This window comes from Aegilops tauschii, chromosome 1 (assembly GCF_002575655.3).
Source record: "Aegilops tauschii subsp. strangulata cultivar AL8/78 chromosome 1, Aet v6.0, whole genome shotgun sequence".
Taxonomy (NCBI): domain Eukaryota; kingdom Viridiplantae; phylum Streptophyta; class Magnoliopsida; order Poales; family Poaceae; genus Aegilops; species Aegilops tauschii.
The window spans coordinates 462,946,487-462,967,098 of record NC_053035.3 but is presented as its reverse complement, the minus strand read 5'-3'; the positions used below and the strand labels follow the sequence as shown (position 1 = coordinate 462,967,098).

At 47.3% G+C, this 20,612-nt stretch overlaps 2 protein-coding genes across 2 annotated transcripts; one reads left to right on the top strand and one right to left on the bottom strand.

Annotated features, from left to right (window-relative positions):
- Positions 1-1,931: 1,931 nt before the first annotated feature.
- Positions 1,932-4,242, bottom strand: LOC141039123 (uncharacterized). Its single transcript, XM_073506430.1, has 2 exons — positions 3,366-4,242; positions 1,932-1,954 (listed from the first exon to the last, which is right to left on the bottom strand). Exons 1-2 carry the CDS (start codon positions 4,240-4,242, stop codon positions 1,932-1,934), a joined length of 900 nt encoding a protein of 299 aa, XP_073362531.1.
- A 4,819-nt stretch (positions 4,243-9,061) lies between these two features.
- LOC141039122 (uncharacterized) lies at positions 9,062-11,228 on the top strand. Its single transcript, XM_073506429.1, has 5 exons — positions 9,062-9,234; positions 9,454-9,484; positions 9,783-9,874; positions 10,083-10,398; positions 10,908-11,228. The coding sequence occupies exons 1-5, from the start codon at positions 9,062-9,064 to the stop codon at positions 11,226-11,228; spliced, it is 933 nt and encodes a 310-aa protein (XP_073362530.1).
- Positions 11,229-20,612: the final 9,384 nt, after the last annotated feature.

Genomic DNA, 20,612 nt, shown 5'->3' with positions numbered 1-20,612 from the left:
TGATATCATGATGGTTAGCATAAGCAAGTAATATGCGAATAGCCTCAAGTCTAGCAACAGGTGCAAAAGTTTCATCGAAATCAATTCCTTCAACCTGTGTGTAGCCTTGAGCTACAAGTCGTGCCTTATTCCTTACCACAAGGCCATTTTCATCTTGCTTGTTGCGGTAGATCCACTTTGTGCCAATGACATTGTGCTTGCGAGGATCTGGATGTTTGACCAGTTCCCAGACGTTGTTGAGCTCGAATTGATGTAATTCTTCTTGCATAGCTTGAATCCACTCAGGCTCCATAAATGCTTCATCTATCTTAGTGGGCTCTGTGATACAGACAAAAGCAAAGTGCCCACAAAAGTTAGATAAATGTGAAGCTCTTGAGCGTGTGAGAGGACCTGGTGCTTCAATGTCATCGATGATCTTTATAACTTGCACTTCTTTTGCAACGCGAGGATGAGCTGGTTGTCGTCGAGGAATTTGATCAACATTTTCTTCAGCACCATTTTCTTCAGCATTTTCTTTAGGTGCATTAGCTCGACGTTCTTCACGTTCTGGAATGAATTCTTCAGCAGATTCTTCGGTCGGAATGACATCCTCAGTAGCCTTGAACTTGATAGATTCCTCAGGTGATGGTTCATCTATCATAGAAGGTAGGTGCTCTCTTTGCGAGCCATTAGTTTCCTCGAACCGCACATCTATAGTTTCAACAACCTTGTGAAGAACGTTGTTGAAGACTCTGTAGGTGTGCGAGTCATGTCCGTAACCAAGCATAAAACCTTCATGCGCTTTCGGTGAAAATTTTGAGTTGTGATGAGGATCTCTAATCCAACATTTAGCACCGACGACTTTGAAATAACTCACATTGGGTTTTTTGTCAGTGAGGAGTTCATAGGCAGTCTTCTTGAAGAATTTGTGAAGATATACTCTGTTGATGATGTGGCACGCAGTATCAGTTGCATCAATCCAGAAACGACAAGGCATTTTATATTCATCAAGCATAGTGCGAGCGATCTCAGCAAGAGTCATGTTCTTGCGCTCGACAACGCCATTCTGCTGAGGAGTATAAGGAGCAGCTAACTCATGAGTAATACCAAGTTCATCAAGATAGTCATCAAGACCAGAATTCTTGAACTCAGTTCCATTGTCACTTTTGATGTGCTTGATCTTCACACCAAAGTTGGTTGAAGCCCTCGAGGAAAATCGTTTGAAGACTTCCTGCACTTCATGTTTGTAAGTAACAATGTGTACCCATGTGTATCGAGAGTAATCATCAACAATAACAAAGCCATATTGAGATGCATCATTTAAAACTGCAGAATAATGGTTAGGACCGAAGAGATCCATATGAAGCAATTCAAATGGGCGAGTGGTAGTCATGATTGTCTTTGCTGGATGCTTAGCCTTGGTCATCTTTCCAGCTTCACAGGCTCTGCATAAGTGATCCTTGAGGAATTTGACATTCTCAATGCCAATGTCATGCTTCTTCTTCGCAAGCGTGTGCAAATTCCTCATGCCTGCATGACCAAGTCGTCGATGCCATAGCCAGCCTTCTGAAGCTTTTGCAAGTAGGCATACGGCTCGTTGTGGTCCTGTAGAGAAATCAACAATATACAAGTCTCCTCTCCTAAAGCCTTCGAAGACTTTGGAATTGTCAGCTTCCATGATCACAACACAATGATACTTGCCAAAGACAACAACCATATCAAGATCACAAAGCATTGAGACATACATGAGGTTGTATCCTAAGGACTCGACAAGCATGACTTTGTCCATGTGTCGATCCTTTGAGATCGCAACCTTACCTAGACCCAATACCTGACTTTTGCCTTTGTCAGCGAAGATGATATGCTTCAGATGCGATGGAGATAAGGGAGCATCCATCAATAGATTCTTGTCACCAGTCATGTGATTTGTACATCCACTATCGAGGACCCACTCAGTGGCTTTGGGTTGATCCTCCTGCAGATGAATCAGTGCAGCTTACGAACTCATATACTTCATGAGTGAAGAATATGACATCACAATTCATCAGATCAATTTCATCAAGTAATAGAACAGATAAAGCAATATGAGGACGTGAGAAATGAGAGTTCATTTCTTCATGATTAGCCTGCGTCCTTTCAGGCACTTTTCAGGTCTCCAGCAAATTCTTCAGACGTTTGAGCACGTCTGGAGACCTGACCCTGCAGAAGAGATTAGTTCTTTTTCTTCACCACCCACATCTGAAGGGGTGGCAAACAGTTCATCACTCTGCGAGCTCCATACGAGAAAGGTGGCATAGAAGCCAGCCCATTTCGTTTCACATAAGAGAAGTTAGGATAAGCATATGAATAAGCAGAGAAATTCTTCGAGGACTTATGAGCATAATGGTTGGAAGAATAATTCTCATATTCATAGCCCTTATCTCTTCCATGCGAAACAGAGTTGTTAGCACGATGATATTCATATGAGGACTTTGATCCTTTTGAGGAATTTGATCCACGTGAGGAATTTGGTCCGTATGAGGACTTGGATCCATATGAAGAATTTGGTCCATATGAAGAATTTGATCTGGGGTTCCTATTCTTTACAGGTGGTGTCATGAGGACATTCACCTGAAGACTTTCAAGGCACCTTTTGGGAACCCAGATTTTCTTCATAGGGGAACCGTTCCTGCAATTAGTGCCAACATATCTAGCAAATACTTCACCATTCTGATTTTTGAATAGTTTATAGTTGGAGTCAAATGACTCATCAGAAGAATGAGGAGATTCACATGTAAAGCCGGATAAATTGGATGGATCAACTGGAGGTCCCTTTGCAGCAACCCATGAGGTTTTGGGGTACTGCTCAGGCTTCCAATATGTACCATCAGCATTAAGTTTCCTCTCAAAGGCAATACCCTCTTTCCTAGGGTTCCTGTTGAGGATCTACTTTTTAAGCACATCACAAAGAGTCTGATTCCCTTTGAGGCTTTTGTACATGCATGTCATGTACAATTCCTTCAGCCCTGCATCATCAGTGATACTAGCAATGTCCTCAGATGAGGAATTAGTGATAGCAGAGACAGTTGAAGAATTTGTAGCATTAGATGCATTTGAACATTCAGGTGAAGAATTAGCAGATTCACGTTCAATGCATTTCAAGCATGGAGGAACAAATTCTTCCTGAGAAGCGCTGATTTGTTGAGCAAGTAATGAATCGCGCTCCTTCAGAAGATCTTCATAACTCACTCTTAGATTTTCAAGATCTTGCTTTCTTTGAAGAAATTCATAAGAAAGCTTCTCATGATCAGATAAGAGAGTGTTATGATGACCTTGAAGATTGTCAAACCTAGACTGAAGTCTCTGAAGATTTCCAGTCAAGGTTTTAGTGCGATCCATTTCTTCACCCAACATATCATCACTTTTATCTAGCATGCTTTGAACCTTTTCAAAAGCCTTTTGTTGTTTCACAGCAATCTTAGCAAGTTTAGAATAGTTGGGCTTGAGGTTTTCATCAGATTCATTCTCACTTGATTCAGAGGAGGTATATTTGAGTACCTTGGCACCCTTTGCCATGAAGCAATAGGTGGGAGCATAGTCATCATTGCCTTCATCAGCCTTGTTGGTGAAGCCATTTTCTTCAGGGTTGAAGATAGACTTGCTGACGAATGCGGTAGCGAGAGCTAGACTCGCCACACCAGACTCGGGCTCCTCATATGCCTCCTCTTCCTCATGTTCCTCAGATTCAGCCTCAGAGTCCATTTCCTTGCCAATGAATGCCCGGGCCTTCTTGGAGCTGCTCTTCTTGTGAGATGAAGACTTCGAGGATTTTGATGATGAAGATTTTGACGATTTCTTCTTCTTCTTCGCGTCATCAGAACTGTAATCCTTGTATTTCTTCTTCTTTGATTCCTTTTCCCACTGAGGACAATCTTGAATGTAGTGACCAGGCTTCTTGCTTTTGTGGCATAGCCTCTTCTTGTAGTCACTGGATGAGGAATCATTGCTCCTTGAAGATTTTCCAAAGCGACCACGTCTTGAGAACCTTTGGAATTTCTTAACGAGTAGTGCTAGCTCCTGGCTTAGTTCTTCAGGATCACCAAGGCTACAACCATATTCTTCACCTTCAGATTCAGAGACGACTTTGGCCTTCAGGGCACGTGATCTGCCATAGCTTGAACCATAGAGATCTCTCTTCTCAGCAAGCTGGAACTCATGAGTATTTAGCCTCTCGAGGATATCAGCGGGATCAAGTGACTTGTAATCAGCACATTCTTGTATCATCAATGCCAGAGTATCAAATGAGGAATCAAGCGATTTCAACAATTTCTTCACCACCTCATGGTCGGTGATGTCAGTGGCACCAAGTGCTTGAAGCTCATTTGAGATGTCAGTGAGGCGATCGAAGGTTTGCTGAACATTTTCATTGTCAAGTCTTTTGAAGCGGTTGAAGAGATTGCGAAGAACATCAACTCGAGAGTCACGCTGTGTTGAGACTCCTTCATTGACTTTGGACAGCCTATCCCAGATAAGCTTAGCAGTTTCCAAAGCACTCACTCGTCCATACTGTCCTTTGCTCAGATGGCCACAAATGATATTCTTCACTTGAGAATCGAGTTGCTTGAATCTCTTCACATCAGTAGCATTCAGAGAAGGTGTGACTGAGGGAACACCATTTTCCACAACATACCAGAGATCGTTATCAATTGCCTCAAGATGCATTCGCATCTTATTTTTCCAGTAGGGGTAGGCCGTCCCATCGAAGGTAGGACACCCAGCAGAGACCTTGATCATACCTGCGGTCGACATTACTAAAACTCCAGGCGGTTAAACCAAAATCACACAGAACAAGGGAGTACCTTGCTCTGATACCAATTGAAAGTGCATTATATCGACTAGAGGGGGGTGAATAGGCGATTTTTATGAATTCTTTACTGAGGAATTTGCAGGTGAGGAAATTCCTTAACGAAGAACTACTTGCAGCGGAATAAGTACTCAAAAGTACATAGCAGAACACAAGCATGGTCATCATGATGAAATGAAGACAAGCACATAGTACAGAAAGCGTAAACACAGGATGAAGACAAACAGACTGAAGAAATTGAACTGAGGAAATTGAGAAAGTCTTCAGTCAAAGTCTTCAAACACAGATATGAACAAGTGCACAACACAGTTATGAGGAAATGAAAGAGTTGAGGAAATAGAACCAGTAAGCTTGGTGAAGACAATGATTTGGTAGACCAGTTCCAACTGATGTCTCAGTTGTACGTCTGGTTGGAGCGGCTAGGTATTTAAACCTGAGGACACACAGTCCCGGACACACAGTCCTCACCGTATTCTCCTTTAGCTAAGGTCACACAGACCTCGCCCAATCACTCGTGGTAAGTCTTCAGGTGACTTCCGAACCTTCACAAACTCGGTCACTCGGCGATCCACAATTCCTCTTGGATTCTCTAGACCATGACGCCTAACCGTCTGGAAGAAGCACAATCTTCAAAGGTAACAAGTGTCGGATCCATGCAGGATCAATCTCTTCAGTGATGCTCAACCACTTTGGGTTTGTAGGTGTTTGGGTTTGGGTTTTCCTCACTCGATGATTTTTGCTCAAAGTCCTCGGAGGATGGGATGCTCTGAAATGACAAGTGTCAGTTTCTCTCGGAGCAGCCAACCAGCTAGTGGTTGTAGGGGGCGGCTATTTATAGCCTAGGGAGCAGCCCGACATGATAAGAAATAAATGCCCTTCAATGATATGACTGTTAGGTGGGTAGATATTTTGGGACAGCTGGCACAAGGCACAACAACGGTCGGAAATTTGAGGCTCAAATTCCTCAGGGCTATCATGTTCCTCACTGTGTAGGCAATCCGCACTGGCGAATTCCTAACTCCTCAGTTAGAACAAATTCCTCAGAGACCAGAAGAACTTCGTCTCTTTCACTGAAGAATATTACTGAACTATATGAGATTTCCAATGGCTTCACTCGAAGGGATTGGTAGGTGTAGGATTTTGAGTTGAGCATCACATGGAAATTTTTCCTTAGTATTTCCTCGACCCCCTTTAACAGTATGGTGTTTCCTATGACTCAAGAAAGAGAAAATGAAACTACAAAAACAAAAGTCTTCACGTTTCATGTTCCTCGAATGAATACCAAGTCTTCACGGTCACACCAATTTCTTCACTTTCAAAGTCTTCAGAAAGTCTTCAGAAATCAAACTCCCCCTGAAGATCCGCATATTCCTATGGCAGTGGGTTCGAGGCCGGCTACCCTCGGGCACGGAGGTCCGCAAGCGTAGCGGTCCTGGGGATGGCCTCTGCCCCCTTTGTTTGGTGCCGGAAGATTGCAACCACATTTTCTTCCGTTGCCGTGCAGCTCAATTCCTATGGAGTTGCTTCCGGGAGGTCGTGGGTGGCAACTAGTGCCACGATAACCTCCCGAACCTGTTTGGGGAGGCCTTTAGGCTCCCTAGCCCCCGGAAAGCCGCCACTTTGGTGGCTTTGGGGACCCTGGTTTGGACCCTGTGGTGTATCCGCAATAAGCTTGTCATCGAGCGTGTGATTCCAACCGTGCGACTGACACTATCTATAAAATGTGTGGCTTCTTACAGCTCTGGAGACCGCTTAGCAAGCGGCACGATCGGGACATCCTTGACAACATCATTGCAGGCCTTCGATCCTCGGCAGCAGCCTTCTCGCCAGCACCACCTCCACCGCCACCCCCACCCGAGCCGGATTAGCTCTCTTTTTCTTCTTTTTGGGGCTTGTTCCATTGTGCCCCCAGCATGACTTGATGACTTGATTGGTACTTGTACTCTTGTGTTGGATGCTTGGTTGGTTGCTTTATAATATAAAGCGGGGGGAACACTTTTTCGGACAAGGACAGACATGGTTGCACGCGCGTACTCGATATGTATGTATATGGGCCGTATGAGCTAAAAATGCAACAAGTTTGAGTTAGATGAAGCGGCCAAGTTTACTGTCACTTTAAGAGCAACTCCAACACAGTGACCCAAACGGACACGGATTTTGTCCGCATTTTCTCCGTTTGGGTGGCTCGTCTGCCTAGCGGACATGAGACGGACAGGGGCTGCACCCAACGCAAGACCAAAAACCGGACACACAAGGTTGCTCGCGTGGAGACGCCGCTTTCCTCCCGCGCCGCCGCGGCCGCGGCCCGTGCCGCAGCTCGCAGTGCCCCGCTCGCCACGCCCGCCTCCTGCTCGCCACGCCGCCTCTAGCCACATAGCCCCCGACTCCTCTCCCGCTCCAGCCGCTCCACATAGCCCCCGACCTCAACACCGTGGAGGAGGACAAGGAGGAGTCCTCGGCGGAGGTGCTGCTGGCCAGGAGCGCGGCGAGGACTGCTCCTCCCAGTAGCAGTCGGAGACCCAGTCCGGCCACGTTGGGCCGGCAATAAGTGGTCTGCCGAGAAGGCATGGACGGAGAAGGTGGTACTAGCCCATGCCGATGCGGCGACCGAAAGCGTGGTGGGCGCTTTTGCGGCGCCGAGACCGAAAGGATGGAGATGAATGGATACGTTGCATCCATGGCCAGCGTGAACCGCATCACTGCTCACTCCATCCATCGTACTCATCACTGCAGCAACGCATTCCCCGTCATGCGTGCCGCCGCAGGGTTTGTTTGATTCCACTTCACTCCACTCGACTTCACCACGCGGCCAAGTAACCCTACATGCATTGGCTTGGTCGTCCATTTTTTCTTCTCCACCATAGACCGGTTATGACGGTACAATTGAAACTTTATTTTTTTTCTTCACAACCGGCTGTTCTTTGGTGCCAGACTGCAAGTTGTAGGCCCGTCTGATCTCGCTGATTGACGACGCGAAGAAAGGCAAATTTGACAATTTTGACCTTGGGATGAAATCAATTCACAGAATGAACTGCTCGTGAAACTATTTCACGTCCCTGACCTTTTTGTGTAGCGCCCGCCACGCAGGCGCCACACCCTACGGTGCAATGCCTAGCTCGGGGGCTTTGCACGCCAGTCCACCGTGGCAGCCCTGGGCCCCGCACCCAGCAGTGCAGCGCCTCTGAGCTAGGCGCCACACATGTAATGTGCAGCGCCTAGCCGTCGGGCGCTGCACTGTGACTTAGATCCAGCCGCGGCGGCCCTCTCCTCCCCCACCCACCCTATTGCACCAGTTACAGAACCAAAACAGAAGAAGCCGCGACGGCGGCCCTCTCCACTCCCCCTCTCAATCCCCTCTCCCAAATCCATCAGATATGATGATTTGGTCCGTGGATTCCTTCACCAATCCATCCTAGAAGGTACCCTCCTCCGATCCCCTTCTTTCTATCCATATAATGTATGCTATTTTGAAGATTTTGAGGAACCCTTGTTTGATTTGATTAGATTTGAATGTTGCATGTATTATAATCTTGCATGTACCTAATTTAGCAACCCTAGTTTAGTATATTTTATTGAAAAGATATGGTTTGGATACATAGGTTGACATGTTATTTTATATGGAAAAGAGATTTGTTTTTAATCTTGCATGAAGTAGGCCTAGTTTAGTTTATTTGTGTTGAAATTATATTTGACAAGAATGCTTTGGATACATATGCTTTGAATTTTGCATCTAGTAGGCGTACTTTAGTTTATTTGTATTCAAAATATAATTGTGTTGACAAGAAAGCTTTTTTCCAAATTGTTAGGATGGTTTGGCTTCTTGATGATCACTGGGACAAACAACACCGGTCGTACGCTATGTCGGTGGAGCAGCGGGTAATAATGAAAGTTGTCGGTGTTATGAATTTCGTGTTTATTTCAAACACAAATGCCCCATATGTAATGATTTGTTTGTTTGTTTGTAGGAGCTTGCACCTCTGAAGCTTCGGTCTCACGGGGTCACCCTTGGGTGGATGCGCTATGATGAGCGGTACACACCGTATGTAAGGGTCGACGCCACCCAACAATGCTGCAGCACTCACCGCACTTATTGATCATTGGAGGCCGGAGACACACAGTTTCCATCTTCGGACCGGGGAGATGACCGTGATGCTCCAGGATATTGCTATGATCACCGGTATTCCTATCGATGGGAATCCTTTATGTATGAACACCGATTCTGATGGGTGGCGCGCGTAGATGCATGCCCTTATTGGTATGGTTCCTCCGGAGCCTCGGGAACCAGAAGCAGAAGACAAGAAGGAAAGAGTCCCAGCCGGTGCTCCTTTCACGTGGATTACATTGCACTTTGGTACTTGCCCTGAGGAAGCTAATGAGGACACGGTCAAGACATATGCTCGTGTGTACATGTGGTACGTGATATCCAGGACTATGTTTGCTGATGGCACCGGCAAGAATGCTCCATGGATGTGGCTGAAGGCGTGGACCGTCTTCGATAGCAAATGGAGTTGGGGTTCGGCGACACTGGCTTACTTGTATCGACCGGTATGAAGTTGTTTCATTTTCACTTCATTGATACATTATCAATGCGCTCTTGCTGTTAATTCAACCATGATCTCTTTTATGTGCAGTTGGACGAAGCCTGTTGTAGGCAATCTAGAGGTATTGGTGGTTGTGTGCTCGCACTTTCCATATGGAGCTGGGAGCGTTTGCCGGTTGGACGACCGAAGACCGTGAAGTACGAGGATTGGGACAACAAAGACGACCCACTGCGGCTCCCCACTTGGGCTCACAAGTGGATGTGTTAAATGAGACGACGGATGATCCCTCGATCATGTACAAGTTGTACAAGAGCGAGCTGGATGCGATCACGCCTGAGCAGGTGAATCGACATTGCATAAGTGATTATCATGCTTGTATCGTAACTCGATATCAATTTTGCATTTATCCCATTTTGTAGGTGGAATGGGAGCCATATGGAAAAGGAGAGAGTTTTGGTAACCCTATAGAGTTCAGGCTGAATCCAATGTGCACTAGGGATAGGGATCTCTGGCATATGCGGTGCCCACTGATATGCAACTGGGCGGTTCAGCTTCACCTGCCACATCGGGTGTTCCGCCAGTTTGGTTTGTTCCAGCCACACCCGCCGGAGTGGGAGGACACGGAGAAGTTGCTACACGCGTAAGATATAATTAACCTTGAGCACTTAGCAGCTTCTCGGCGGTTTCGATGGTGCTAATATTCTGTTTCTAACTTGCAGGTTGGATAGGAAAAAGCTGTGGAAGATCAAGGATTGGGCCAAGCATCACAGGAAGTATGTCGTACAGTTCGCGCTTAGTGTGGAGCAAGCTAGGGCTGGAAAACGAGCCCAGCTTCGTGAGCAATGCCCGACCGCGTTCAACAACTATCTCACATGGTTTCTTGCAAGTACCCGTGTGGAGGTATGCAAGCCGGTGTATGCTGAGGAGATTTTGGAAGAACCCACCGTTTTTTATGAGGTAGCTGACCACCAGTACAACACGTTAGTCAGGAAAGGCAACTCAGTGATCCCTTCAGCTCCAATGATGAACTTTGTGGTATTTGCCCTTTTTGCTTTTCCATTCGCACTATTCACATCTTCGCTTGCCTAACACTTTGATATCGTTTCTGTTCATAGCGTGCCCATATCAAGAAAGCAACTGATGAGACCGAGACTATTCTGGAAACAACCCCGGCTGGCAAAAGCGATGGGGAAGGTGCACTTCGAGCATTCATTAAGGTTCACATCTCCTTCAAACTAGCACTTAACATGTGTTGCTACGTTCGATGTCTCATTCACTTGTACATGTTGCAGCACCAGGGCCAAAAGTTAAGGCGGCTATCAAACCTTTTCGGTTGTCGTGACCCCGAGTATGTATCACCAGAACGGTCTAGGTCGGTGACACCATGATATCCCACTTTGGGCCAGGGCCATGGTGATCCTTTGGAGGATGAGGATGTGGGTGTGGTCACCCAAGAGGTATGGCATGAGCATATATCCAATTGTTGATGCATTGCTAACTATATCCTCACACATGGTCTTTCCATATCTTTTGTTGATGCATAGGTTGCTGATGATATGACCTTGGGGACGTACCAGGTTCGGTCTGCATACGAGTTAAAGTCTAGGAAGGGAATCAACAAGTACACACCTGAAGACTTCACCCAAAGAGGCAAAAGGACGGTCGGCACCTCGCGGATGGCGGCTTTGGATGACTATTTGGATGACGATGTGGATGTCGTGGAGGAACCAGAGCTGGAGCCGGAGCGGGTTGCTCTTCCTAGGAAGGCGAAGAAGATAGCCAGCAAGAGGGGGGAGCAGCCAAAAAGCGCTCAAGGAACTAGTCATCGTCCTCTATTTGTAATGTTGAACTTGGAGTGGTGCTAGCTCTTAGTAAGGTGGAACTTATTATGTCGTTGAACTTGGAGTGGTGGTAGCTCTATGTTAAACTTGAAGTTGTGATAGCTCTTAGTAATGTGGAACTTGTTATGTCGTTGAATTTGAAGTGGTGCTAGTAATGTTGAACTTGTCGTGATGCTCAAAATGTTGTCTTTGTTGAACTTAAAGATCTTTACTGTTTATTGTACGAAATGTTGAACTGTGCCTGAAAATTACATACTCTAAATGACAAAAAAACACTAAGTGTTTGTGTGGTGCCTAGGTGAGAGGCGCCACACTGTATAGTGTAGCGCCTAGTGTGGCGCCTCCACGCTAGGCGCTGCACAGGTCTGTAACAAGCATACCTTCTGTTGCTCTATGGACAGCTCTTCCCAGGCGTGCAACGCCTAGCCTGGAGGCGCCACACTATACAGTGCAACGCCTCTGTGCTAGGCTTTGCACTTGGACTTAGAGAATTTTTTGGCATATGCACACATAGTACCATGATGTGAAGTAGGATTGATACCTAGCAAGCAAACAACTGTGAAGACAACATATGCACAAAGTACTTCACGACACATACTAGTTCATAACACATAGTACTTCAACTTGAGGAGTAGTTCATACAACCAAATTTAGGAGGAAATACATAGTACTTCACGACACATAGTAGTTCACAACCAAATCGAGGAGGAGGCATAGTAGTTCATGACACATAGTAGTTCACAACCAAATCGAAGTTTAGAGGATAACATGATCATCGTCCACAAGCAAGTTAAAGATGACATAGCTCTATTGCGTAGAGCAAGGCCCCTTACCCTTCTTCTTCTTCCTCTCTTCTTCCTCTTCCTCCTCCCTTTTCCTTATGAGGTGAGCCTCCTTAACCACCCTCTCCATGAATATCTGATTCTCCCTCTCTGTTTTTTCAGCTGCAATTGCCCAAAGCTTCATGGTTCTTTCTTCAAAATCCTTTTGACGCTTCTTTTGTGCCTCCTCACATTTCCTCACCAACGCTTGCTCCCTAGCGCGCATCGCATTTGACGCTCTCTCTATTTCCTTCCTCTTCTCCCCAAGCTCCTCTTCCTTCTTCTTCTTTAGTGCGGCTGCATCCTCCTCTCTAAGCTTCTTCGTAGCCTTCTCCCACCATCCTGCCATCTCATCTTCGCCATCCTCCTTCATTGTTGGTTTTTTGGGTTGGGAAGCCGCCATACCTACAATGAGTGAAACATAATGGTTAGTAAAGACAATAAAAACAAATGGAAGAACATGTACAACAAGAACATATGAAACATTATAGTTAGTGAGCAACATACGGAAATGGTCCATCAAGGTATCCAAACATTTCTCTATAACGACCTTGCCCTTGTCCATCACCAAGCCCAAGACCATCAGCACGGCCAAGACCATCACCACGGCCAACACCACCACCACGGCCTAGACCACCACCACGAGCTCTACCACCACCACGGCTTCTTGTAAGTCCTAGTTGCCGACCTCTTTGTTGCCTAGATCCTCTTTGGCTAACACTTGGTTGGCTTGGCACTTGTTGGCTACCACTTGGTTGCCTTGGCACTTGTTGGCTACCACTAGGTTGGCTACCACTTGGTTGGCTTGGCACTTGTTGGCTACCACTTGGTTGCCTTGGCACTTGTTGGCTACCACTAGGTTGGCTACCACGTGGTTGCCTTCGCACTTGTTGGCTACCTCTTGGTTGGCCTGGCACTTGTTGGCTACCACTTGGTTGGCTCCCTTGTGTAGCTCCTTGTTGTCTTGTGGTTGCATCATTTTTCTTGGACCTTTTCCTTGGTTTCGTACATTTTCTTTTGTTGTGGCCATGACCTTTGCACTCCCCACAACGGGAGCTCTCACGAGGCTCTTGGAATTGGTCGTTGCCCGCTTTGCGGCCGCCACCATGGCCCCATCCGTCCATGTCGCCTCTAAGACGCTTTGTCTTGTGTCTACCCCGTTTAACAACCTTCAACTCCGGATCCGGCCATAGTTGAACTCCATGATACTCCGGCCATTGTGATTGGTCAAAGTACGGGTGGAAGCGGGGAGCCCATGTTTTCTTGACCGTCATGATTGAGAACTCCGACTCCCTCACGGTGTGTGGGTGATTGATGTCCACATTCCTAACGCGACCGGCGGTATACAAGTGTGAGCATGGGAGATGAAGCAACAATGGCCTCCCGCAAGTGCAATCACATTGTGTTAACGACACCTTGAAAGCCCGACCTCCATGTTGCCGGCCATCGTTTGTGGTTCCTCCTGGCCCTTTCACTCTTCGTTGCAATATAATATAGCTTCTTCTGAGTCCGCCTTCCGTGATTGAAATACCAACCATTCATCAACCTTGGGTGGGAACTTGTACTTGTACTTGCACGGGTTCTAACCCGCTATATGTGCATCCGTTTCCATCGAGTACTTTACAAAGTATGCATTCATCTTGTCAAATGTGTATTGAACTATTGCCGTCACGGGTAATCCACGTGCACCTTTGAGCACCCTATTGAAGCATTCGGCCATATTGCTTGTCATTTGACCGTATCTCCGGCCATCTTCATCAAAAGCACGTGCCCACTTGTTCCGGTATTGAATGTGCCTATTGAGAAAGTCTTGACCCTCGGGATCAAGTTTTTTGTGTGCGAGCAATTTGTTGTACAAAGTGGCGAAGCGCTTGTCGGAGAAAGCGAGACAACAATCTTGAAGATCATCAGCCAACTCCTTAAGGCCACATGCCCTATAGAAGTTCAAACAAAAGTGCCTCATGCACCATCGATGGTGCAACGGAGCATGCCCGGGAATGTTAATCTCCACCGCGTTAAGAATTCCTGGATGCCGATCCGATATGACACAAATTTCTCTTTGAGAGGGTAACACCTTCGTCCTCAAAAGACGCAAAAACCACTCCCAGTTGTCATTGTTCTCCACCTCAACCAAAGCGAATGCCAATGGCAACACCCGGTTATTTGCATCACTTGCTATCGCAACCAACAAGGTTCCCTTGTATTGTCCGGTAAAGAACGTGCCATCAATGGCCATGACCGGCCTACAGTGTTCGAAAGCCCTCACGCATTGCTCAAACGCCCAAAATGCACGGCCAAATACTCGGACTTTCCTTCCTTCATGAACCATTGTTTGGTGCCCATGAAGCTCGACCACATGAACCATGCCCGGGTTTGTCGCGGCCATGGCTAACAACAACCTAGGGATTCAGTTGTATGCTTCCTCTCAAGTACCATACAACATCTTAAATGTGGCTTGCTTCGCCTTCCATGCCTTGCCGTACTTCACCTTGTAATGAAAGATGGCTTTCACAAGGTCAATGACATGTTGGACGCTCATTGTTGGAAGTGTGGATATTGAGTTGGAGAGCCTGTAAGCGATGAACTCGGACGTGAGTTGTTTGTGGTCTTGGGACACAATCTTGCAATCCACCCTTTTGCCTTGGCACATGTGAGTTGGCACACAACTCACGACATGCCAAGTGGGACCTCCTTTCCATGGTCTTGCACGCACAATCCACGTACATATTTCATCTACACATGCACATGCAACCGTGTAGCGCACATTGACGTCCGAGTTCACCACCTTGTGTGAACGATAATGCGTAACCGAGTAGTTGTCGAGCCACATCTTCAATTCCAACAAGGTTTCGAACTTAGACCCTTTAGCAATCCGGTTCTTGTCGTCTCCCAAATCACAATGAGAGCTTGGCCTAACCCCAAGAGATACACATTGGCCACCATCTACCACGGCTTCATCCGCGAGACTAACATCCTTGAACAATGTAGTGCGATGATCCCGACCAAATACCTTCTCGAAAGCTTCGGCCTCCTTCACCGTGAACCCCTCCGCATCAACTTGTTCATCGGGACCATCGTCATCCGAGTCCGATGCATATGCACGGGAAAAAGAGATGGAATGGTCCATTGTCTCTTGCAAATGATATTTGTCGAGATCACCCACATTGTTGTCATGGAGATCAACTTCATTGTCATCGTCCGCATACTCATCATTGTCCTCTTGCAAAGCTTCATCTTGGTTGTTTGTAAACGGGCTCAATGTTGGCCTCACTTCTTGGGTCAAAAGAGGTTCAACAATTTCATCTCGCTTCAAGGGTGGGGGGCTACTAGCAACCAAAGGGGAGCGGTTCCGGTTCAAGTCCAAATGCAAACTTGAATCAACCTTCTTCGTTGCAAATAACTCAAGAGCCTTGTCTAGTGATTTGGTCACCGTATCCTTGTATGCAACCCAACGTTGCTCCGAGTTGACACGCATTGTCTTCCAACGGATGTGCATTCCAAAACCACCATTATGCCTTTCCTCCAACTCAATGATATCACTAGGGTCCATCCAATTCAAATCTTTCCTCACTTGTTGCAAGAGCTCCGCATAGCTAGGACTACTATCAAACACCATGTCAAACTCATCCGGGTCCGGTTCAATATTGCCTTTCAAGAAGGCGTCTTTGTCCCCATGATGAACCAACACACATGTTCTTTCCATCCCTATAAGCATTCAAAGAACACAAGGTAACATTGCTTCCATGAGTACTAATCCAAGGATTAACACGGAATACAAACCCTAATATATATATCAAACAACAACCCTAACCCTAACCATAACCATAACCCTAGCCCTAAACCTAATCCTAGCACCAACATAAGAACATCCATAAGAATAACCCTAACATACTAACAAAGCCTAAACATAGGAAATTGGGAAACAAACATCTCACATCTCCATGCAAATCTCTAGATCCAAACAAAACTAGAGTTTCCCCAAACTAGCAACAAATGAGCAATTTGATAACATTACTTGGATCAAAACAAGGGGATCGGAGAAGATTACCTTGAGGGAGGGTTTGACTACAAAATCCACGGACAAATTCTTCAAATTTGCAAGATTTGGGAGAGGATTTGAGAGGGGGAGAGAGTGGGAGAGGGGGCAAAGCTCGGGTTGGAGTGTGTGGGGTGGGGGAGTGGGGGAGGGGGGGCAGCCAAGTGGCTGGATAAGTCACAGTGCAGCGCCTAAGCGCTAGGCGCTGCACTTTAAATGTGTGGCGCCTAGCTCGGAGGCGCTGCACTGCTGGGTGCGGGCCCAGAGGCTGCCACGGTGGACTGGCGTGCAACACCGCAGAGGTAGGCGCTGCACCGTAGGGTGTGGCGCCTACGTCGCGGGCGCTACACAAAAAGGTCATCGGCGTGAAATAGTTTGACGGGCAGTTCATTCTGTGAATTGATTTCGTCCAGAGGTCAAAATTGTCAAATTTGCCCGTGAAGAAAAGGAGCAGCGGCGTTCTTCACACGTCCTTGTGCACACGAACCGAACGCTTTTCTCTGTGACATTCGGAAAAATGAACGACTGGCAAAAGTGCACTCCAAGTCAGACAGCCCGCACAAGTCAGCAGCCTTGGCTGTGATTTAACTTAAAATCGCATCGTCGACCAATGATGATTGCACAAAATAAACCAGCGCCAACAACTTTTTAGCGCCTTCCATCGCTTCTACCACTTCCGGCCGTCAAGTAACACTGAGTATTCAATTCGACACTCCATTTGTTAATGCTAATCTCCTTTCCGGCGTCTGTTGCGCTCAAGCGAAAACGCCATCATCAGGAGGCTTGGTTTTCGTTGCAAAAGCCAGGCGCCCCCAACACAAAGCTCTGTAGCAGCAGGTGGCGGCCCTTTGACCTTGCTAAACGCCCGTGCGCGGGCGAGGTAGGATCAGCGAGATAGAGTAGAGAGGATCCTCAGCAGATATGACAACGACGGACACGATCACACGTACTCGATGTGTATGTGCCGTATGAGCCAAAATGGGACACGTTTGAGTTAGATGAAGCGGCGGAGCCTACTTTTACCTGAAGTTGACATTGCGATTGGATGCAACGTCCAGCAACCATTAATTCCCTGCGCGGAGAGAGCTTTGAGCTAATCCATTTCGGGTCCTATACTATACATCGAACCTACTCTAAGAAGAAGAATTGTTCCGTGCACTTGAACAGTATGGGCGTAGGCTCTGATCATTTTTTTTAAGTGGTCTGAAATTCTGAACGGTATGTCTTGGAGGGATGTCAACTCAAACCTGTTGATATCAAAAAAAAACTCAAACCTGTTGCTTGCCAATTGTGCGCAGTCGAAAGAAAAGGTCTGCGTGCTTTTCTTTGCTTTGCTTTGTGTTCCAGGCAACACGGTCAACGTCCAAATTAATCTTCTTCTTCTTTTGATTTACGTCCAAACTAATCATTGTGTAGGAAAGGGGGTCAACGTCCTCACAAAAATGGCGCAGGTACAGAGAAAAGGGGGCCTGAACTTTGATCTCGAGGCAGCTATCGTATATCGTCGTTGACATTTAACCTTGAGGTCGGCGGACACTGGTTTACTAGACGAGAAGACGCTGACCAACTCAAAATGACCGTAGTAGCAGTACCTTTTTTATTGTACTATTCAGTACCGAACTTCTTTTAAGATGCTGTCAAACAAAAAAGTACTTGTAGGATAGAGATTATTGTGTTGGCATCAGTATGATTGGGGAGATCGTCTTGTTGATGGGATGGGGACGCGGTAGAGGTGTGGCCTTTTGGCCAGACTCATCCAAATGACCAAATCTGAACTCCCAGATGATTCGTTCCACTGGCGTAAGCTGCTTGCAAGCTGGGAGGTTGGATATGGCAGTTGGCTAACCACTCAAGTGCCTCAACTTCAGGTGATCAACGAGCAGACTGGGCATGGACCGTGGTTGATCACAGTCCAGACTCTTCCTCCGCTTGCCATCTGTTCCTACCTCCTTCCGTCCCTCGGTGGCGTTGCTCTCCAGCAACGCACAGGTCGGGTAGGTGCAGCCGTTGGGGGATCGCCTTGCTCCTCGCCACGACAAGTGTTGTAGCTTGCTAGTTGATCCGCTCGTCGTCTTTGCCTTTCCTGTTGCGGAAAGCACTAGACTTGTCCGTCTCAGCGTGACTGCTGAGCTCCGTTTTGCTCATAAAAAACACCACGCCAGGATGTGAGTTGTGCGCCTGCAAGCCAGCCCAGGTCAGAGACGCGTCGCCGTGAGGGTTTCAGGCAAGCATAACAATGATCGGCATCGGCACCATCGCATATTCCCATTGACTGACTGGTGTACAGATGGAGTAGATCAACGGTCGTGTAACATTGCCATCAGTCGTGTTCCATCCAGGGGTGCTACTGTATTATTAGCTGGTTCATTTTCAGAGAACGAATCGACACGTACGGCGAATTATTAGCAACGGGAGATGGCTGGAGATGAAACGGCGAGTTTGAAGTCGGCTTCGTCAGTCGGGTCGGTCCTTGTTTATCCCCTGCCGTGCTGGTCCTGCACCAACACAACCACCTGGCGTAACGTGACTTGTACTCTAAATAAACAGTGTCACGATCTCTGAAACGCAATAGATAGCTCACCGTTCATGCCGAATGGAGCACAACTTGTTGTATAAAATAAAAGTATCTTTCATGAAATGGAAAAATAGGAGGCGTCTACTTTTCAAGCAACCGAAAAAGGTTGAAACCAGCCAATTCTTCTTCTCTGATTTTCCTAGGCCACCCTTCCGCCACTCTCAATCGAACTGTTGTCTCGTGCCTACCCACGCAATCCCTGCCAGAGCAGCTTCCTTCAGTGACTTGTCGCCCCCCGGTCATGCCCCCAAACCCACTTCCTGGTCATTGACAACCCACCGTTACACCCGCACTCGTCACCTCCGCCTCCTCTCTGGCTCATTCCTGGATCGCCCTCCTGAGTGATGGCGAACCTGGCCAACTCATCCCTGTCTCCGGCTCGATGCTTTGCACTGCACGCTTGGTGTCATTGCGGGGAATCAACTCAGACAAACGTGAAAAATATTGTAAATTTGTGAGTGTGTTCTTGAGATAAATTCACATGCATGATCTTGTTTTTATCGTGCAGCCTAAATATTAAGCTTTAGTAGACAAAATTGTGAATTTCTAACTCCAATTCTTTTCCAAAACGACACATATCATTACCCGGTGAAAGTAGCATAGTCAAGATTTTGAGTCTGGTGATCCAATTGACACAAAAAAAATTGCGGATGAAGCAGCCTACCCACATACTCATCACATTGTTTTAACCATGTTTCAAAGAAAACGGAGTCATACCTAAGTAACCTAACCATGTGTAAATACAGATATCTGCAAGCACCAATCATTAGGCACATGAGACATGATACTACGAAATGATCGAGCAGTCAGTGACCACCCACCCATGATCATCGAAAGAGCGTCACGTACATCCTTGGGAGGGACCCCAGGTCACTAGATTAGCGTGATGAGCCCGGTGGCGTCAACGCACCAAGCTGGCTGGGTGCGCCAGTGCAACGCGCGAACAACGCCTGAGGCCCAATGATAAGGCGGCGAGTCGTCTGGGTCGCACCGTGCGTGTGTGCCGTGCAAACGCTGGACCGCAGCCCACCAAGCCGCCCGTGCGACACAATCGACTCGCCGTGTACTGCACCGATCAGTGCGTTGGTGCCGATTATAATTGGGGAAATGTTTGCGTACAGTCGACCGGCCGAGCGTTCGGCCGGCCCCGCAGCGTGCGTTCGATCAAAATATAGACCGTAGGTCTCCAAACAAACGACACATCGCTGCTTTTCTTGTGGGCCCGCAAACCGCTCTTTCTCTGCCTTATCTCCTCTCGCACATCGTTCTCATCCACACGCGCTTCTCTTCTTCCTCTGGTTTGCCTGAGCTATCCCCTCCTCTTCTCTGTCTCTCTCGCCGTCCTCTCCTCCGGTGATGCTGCAATGGGAGTCCAGCGATGCTGGAACCAGTAGCCATGGTTGCTACAACCAGCAGCTGCCGGAGGTGAAGACGGGGGATCCGGTGCTGCAACCGGAGATAGTTTTTGCTGGAACCACATGGCAAAAAAGCTACAACCACCATGGACCGACGCTGGAACCAGATGGTGTCAAAATCATTTTGCTGGGACCGGCAAAAATAATTGCTGGAACCGGCAAGAATTTTTGCTACTACCGGGGGCAACTGCTACGACCGGCGACTGGTGGTGCTCTTTTTGCTGGAATCGGCGGCACTAATTGCTGGAACCAGCTTCTTCAGGAGCTTCAATGATAGTGGACGGAGCTACAATCAAGGAAGACGGTGACCCATTTGTTTTGCGGGTATTTTTTGCTGCGACGGCAAACAGCGAAGTGTTCTTGTTTTTTGCTGGAACCGTGATTTTGTTTTGCTAGCACCCGTGATTATTTTTGCTGCCACCAGCGACAAATCAGATTTTTTTGTTGATTATGTTATTTTGCCAGCACACGGTGATGCATGCCTACGACGGCGAGCGAGGGACGGCGGTGGCCGTGACAATGGGACGCTGCAACCACGGTGACCGTATGCTCGAACCAGCG

Excerpts from the sequence above, each read along its gene's own strand:
- LOC141039123 (XM_073506430.1), bottom strand. The coding sequence starts at position 4,242 with ATGATACAAGAATGTGCTGATTACAAGTCACTTGATCCCGCTGATATC. Across the intron at positions 1,955-3,365 it reads TAAAAGTGATGATATGTTGG|GAGGATCAACCCAAAGCCAC; the intron begins GTGAAGAAATGG and ends ATTCATCTGCAG.
- LOC141039122 (XM_073506429.1), top strand. The coding sequence starts at position 9,062 with ATGCATGCCCTTATTGGTATGGTTCCTCCGGAGCCTCGGGAACCAGAA. Across the intron at positions 9,485-9,782 it reads CTGTTGTAGGCAATCTAGAG|GTGGAATGGGAGCCATATGG; the intron begins GTATTGGTGGTT and ends CCCATTTTGTAG. Across the intron at positions 9,875-10,082 it reads ACTAGGGATAGGGATCTCTG|GTTGGATAGGAAAAAGCTGT; the intron begins GCATATGCGGTG and ends TCTAACTTGCAG.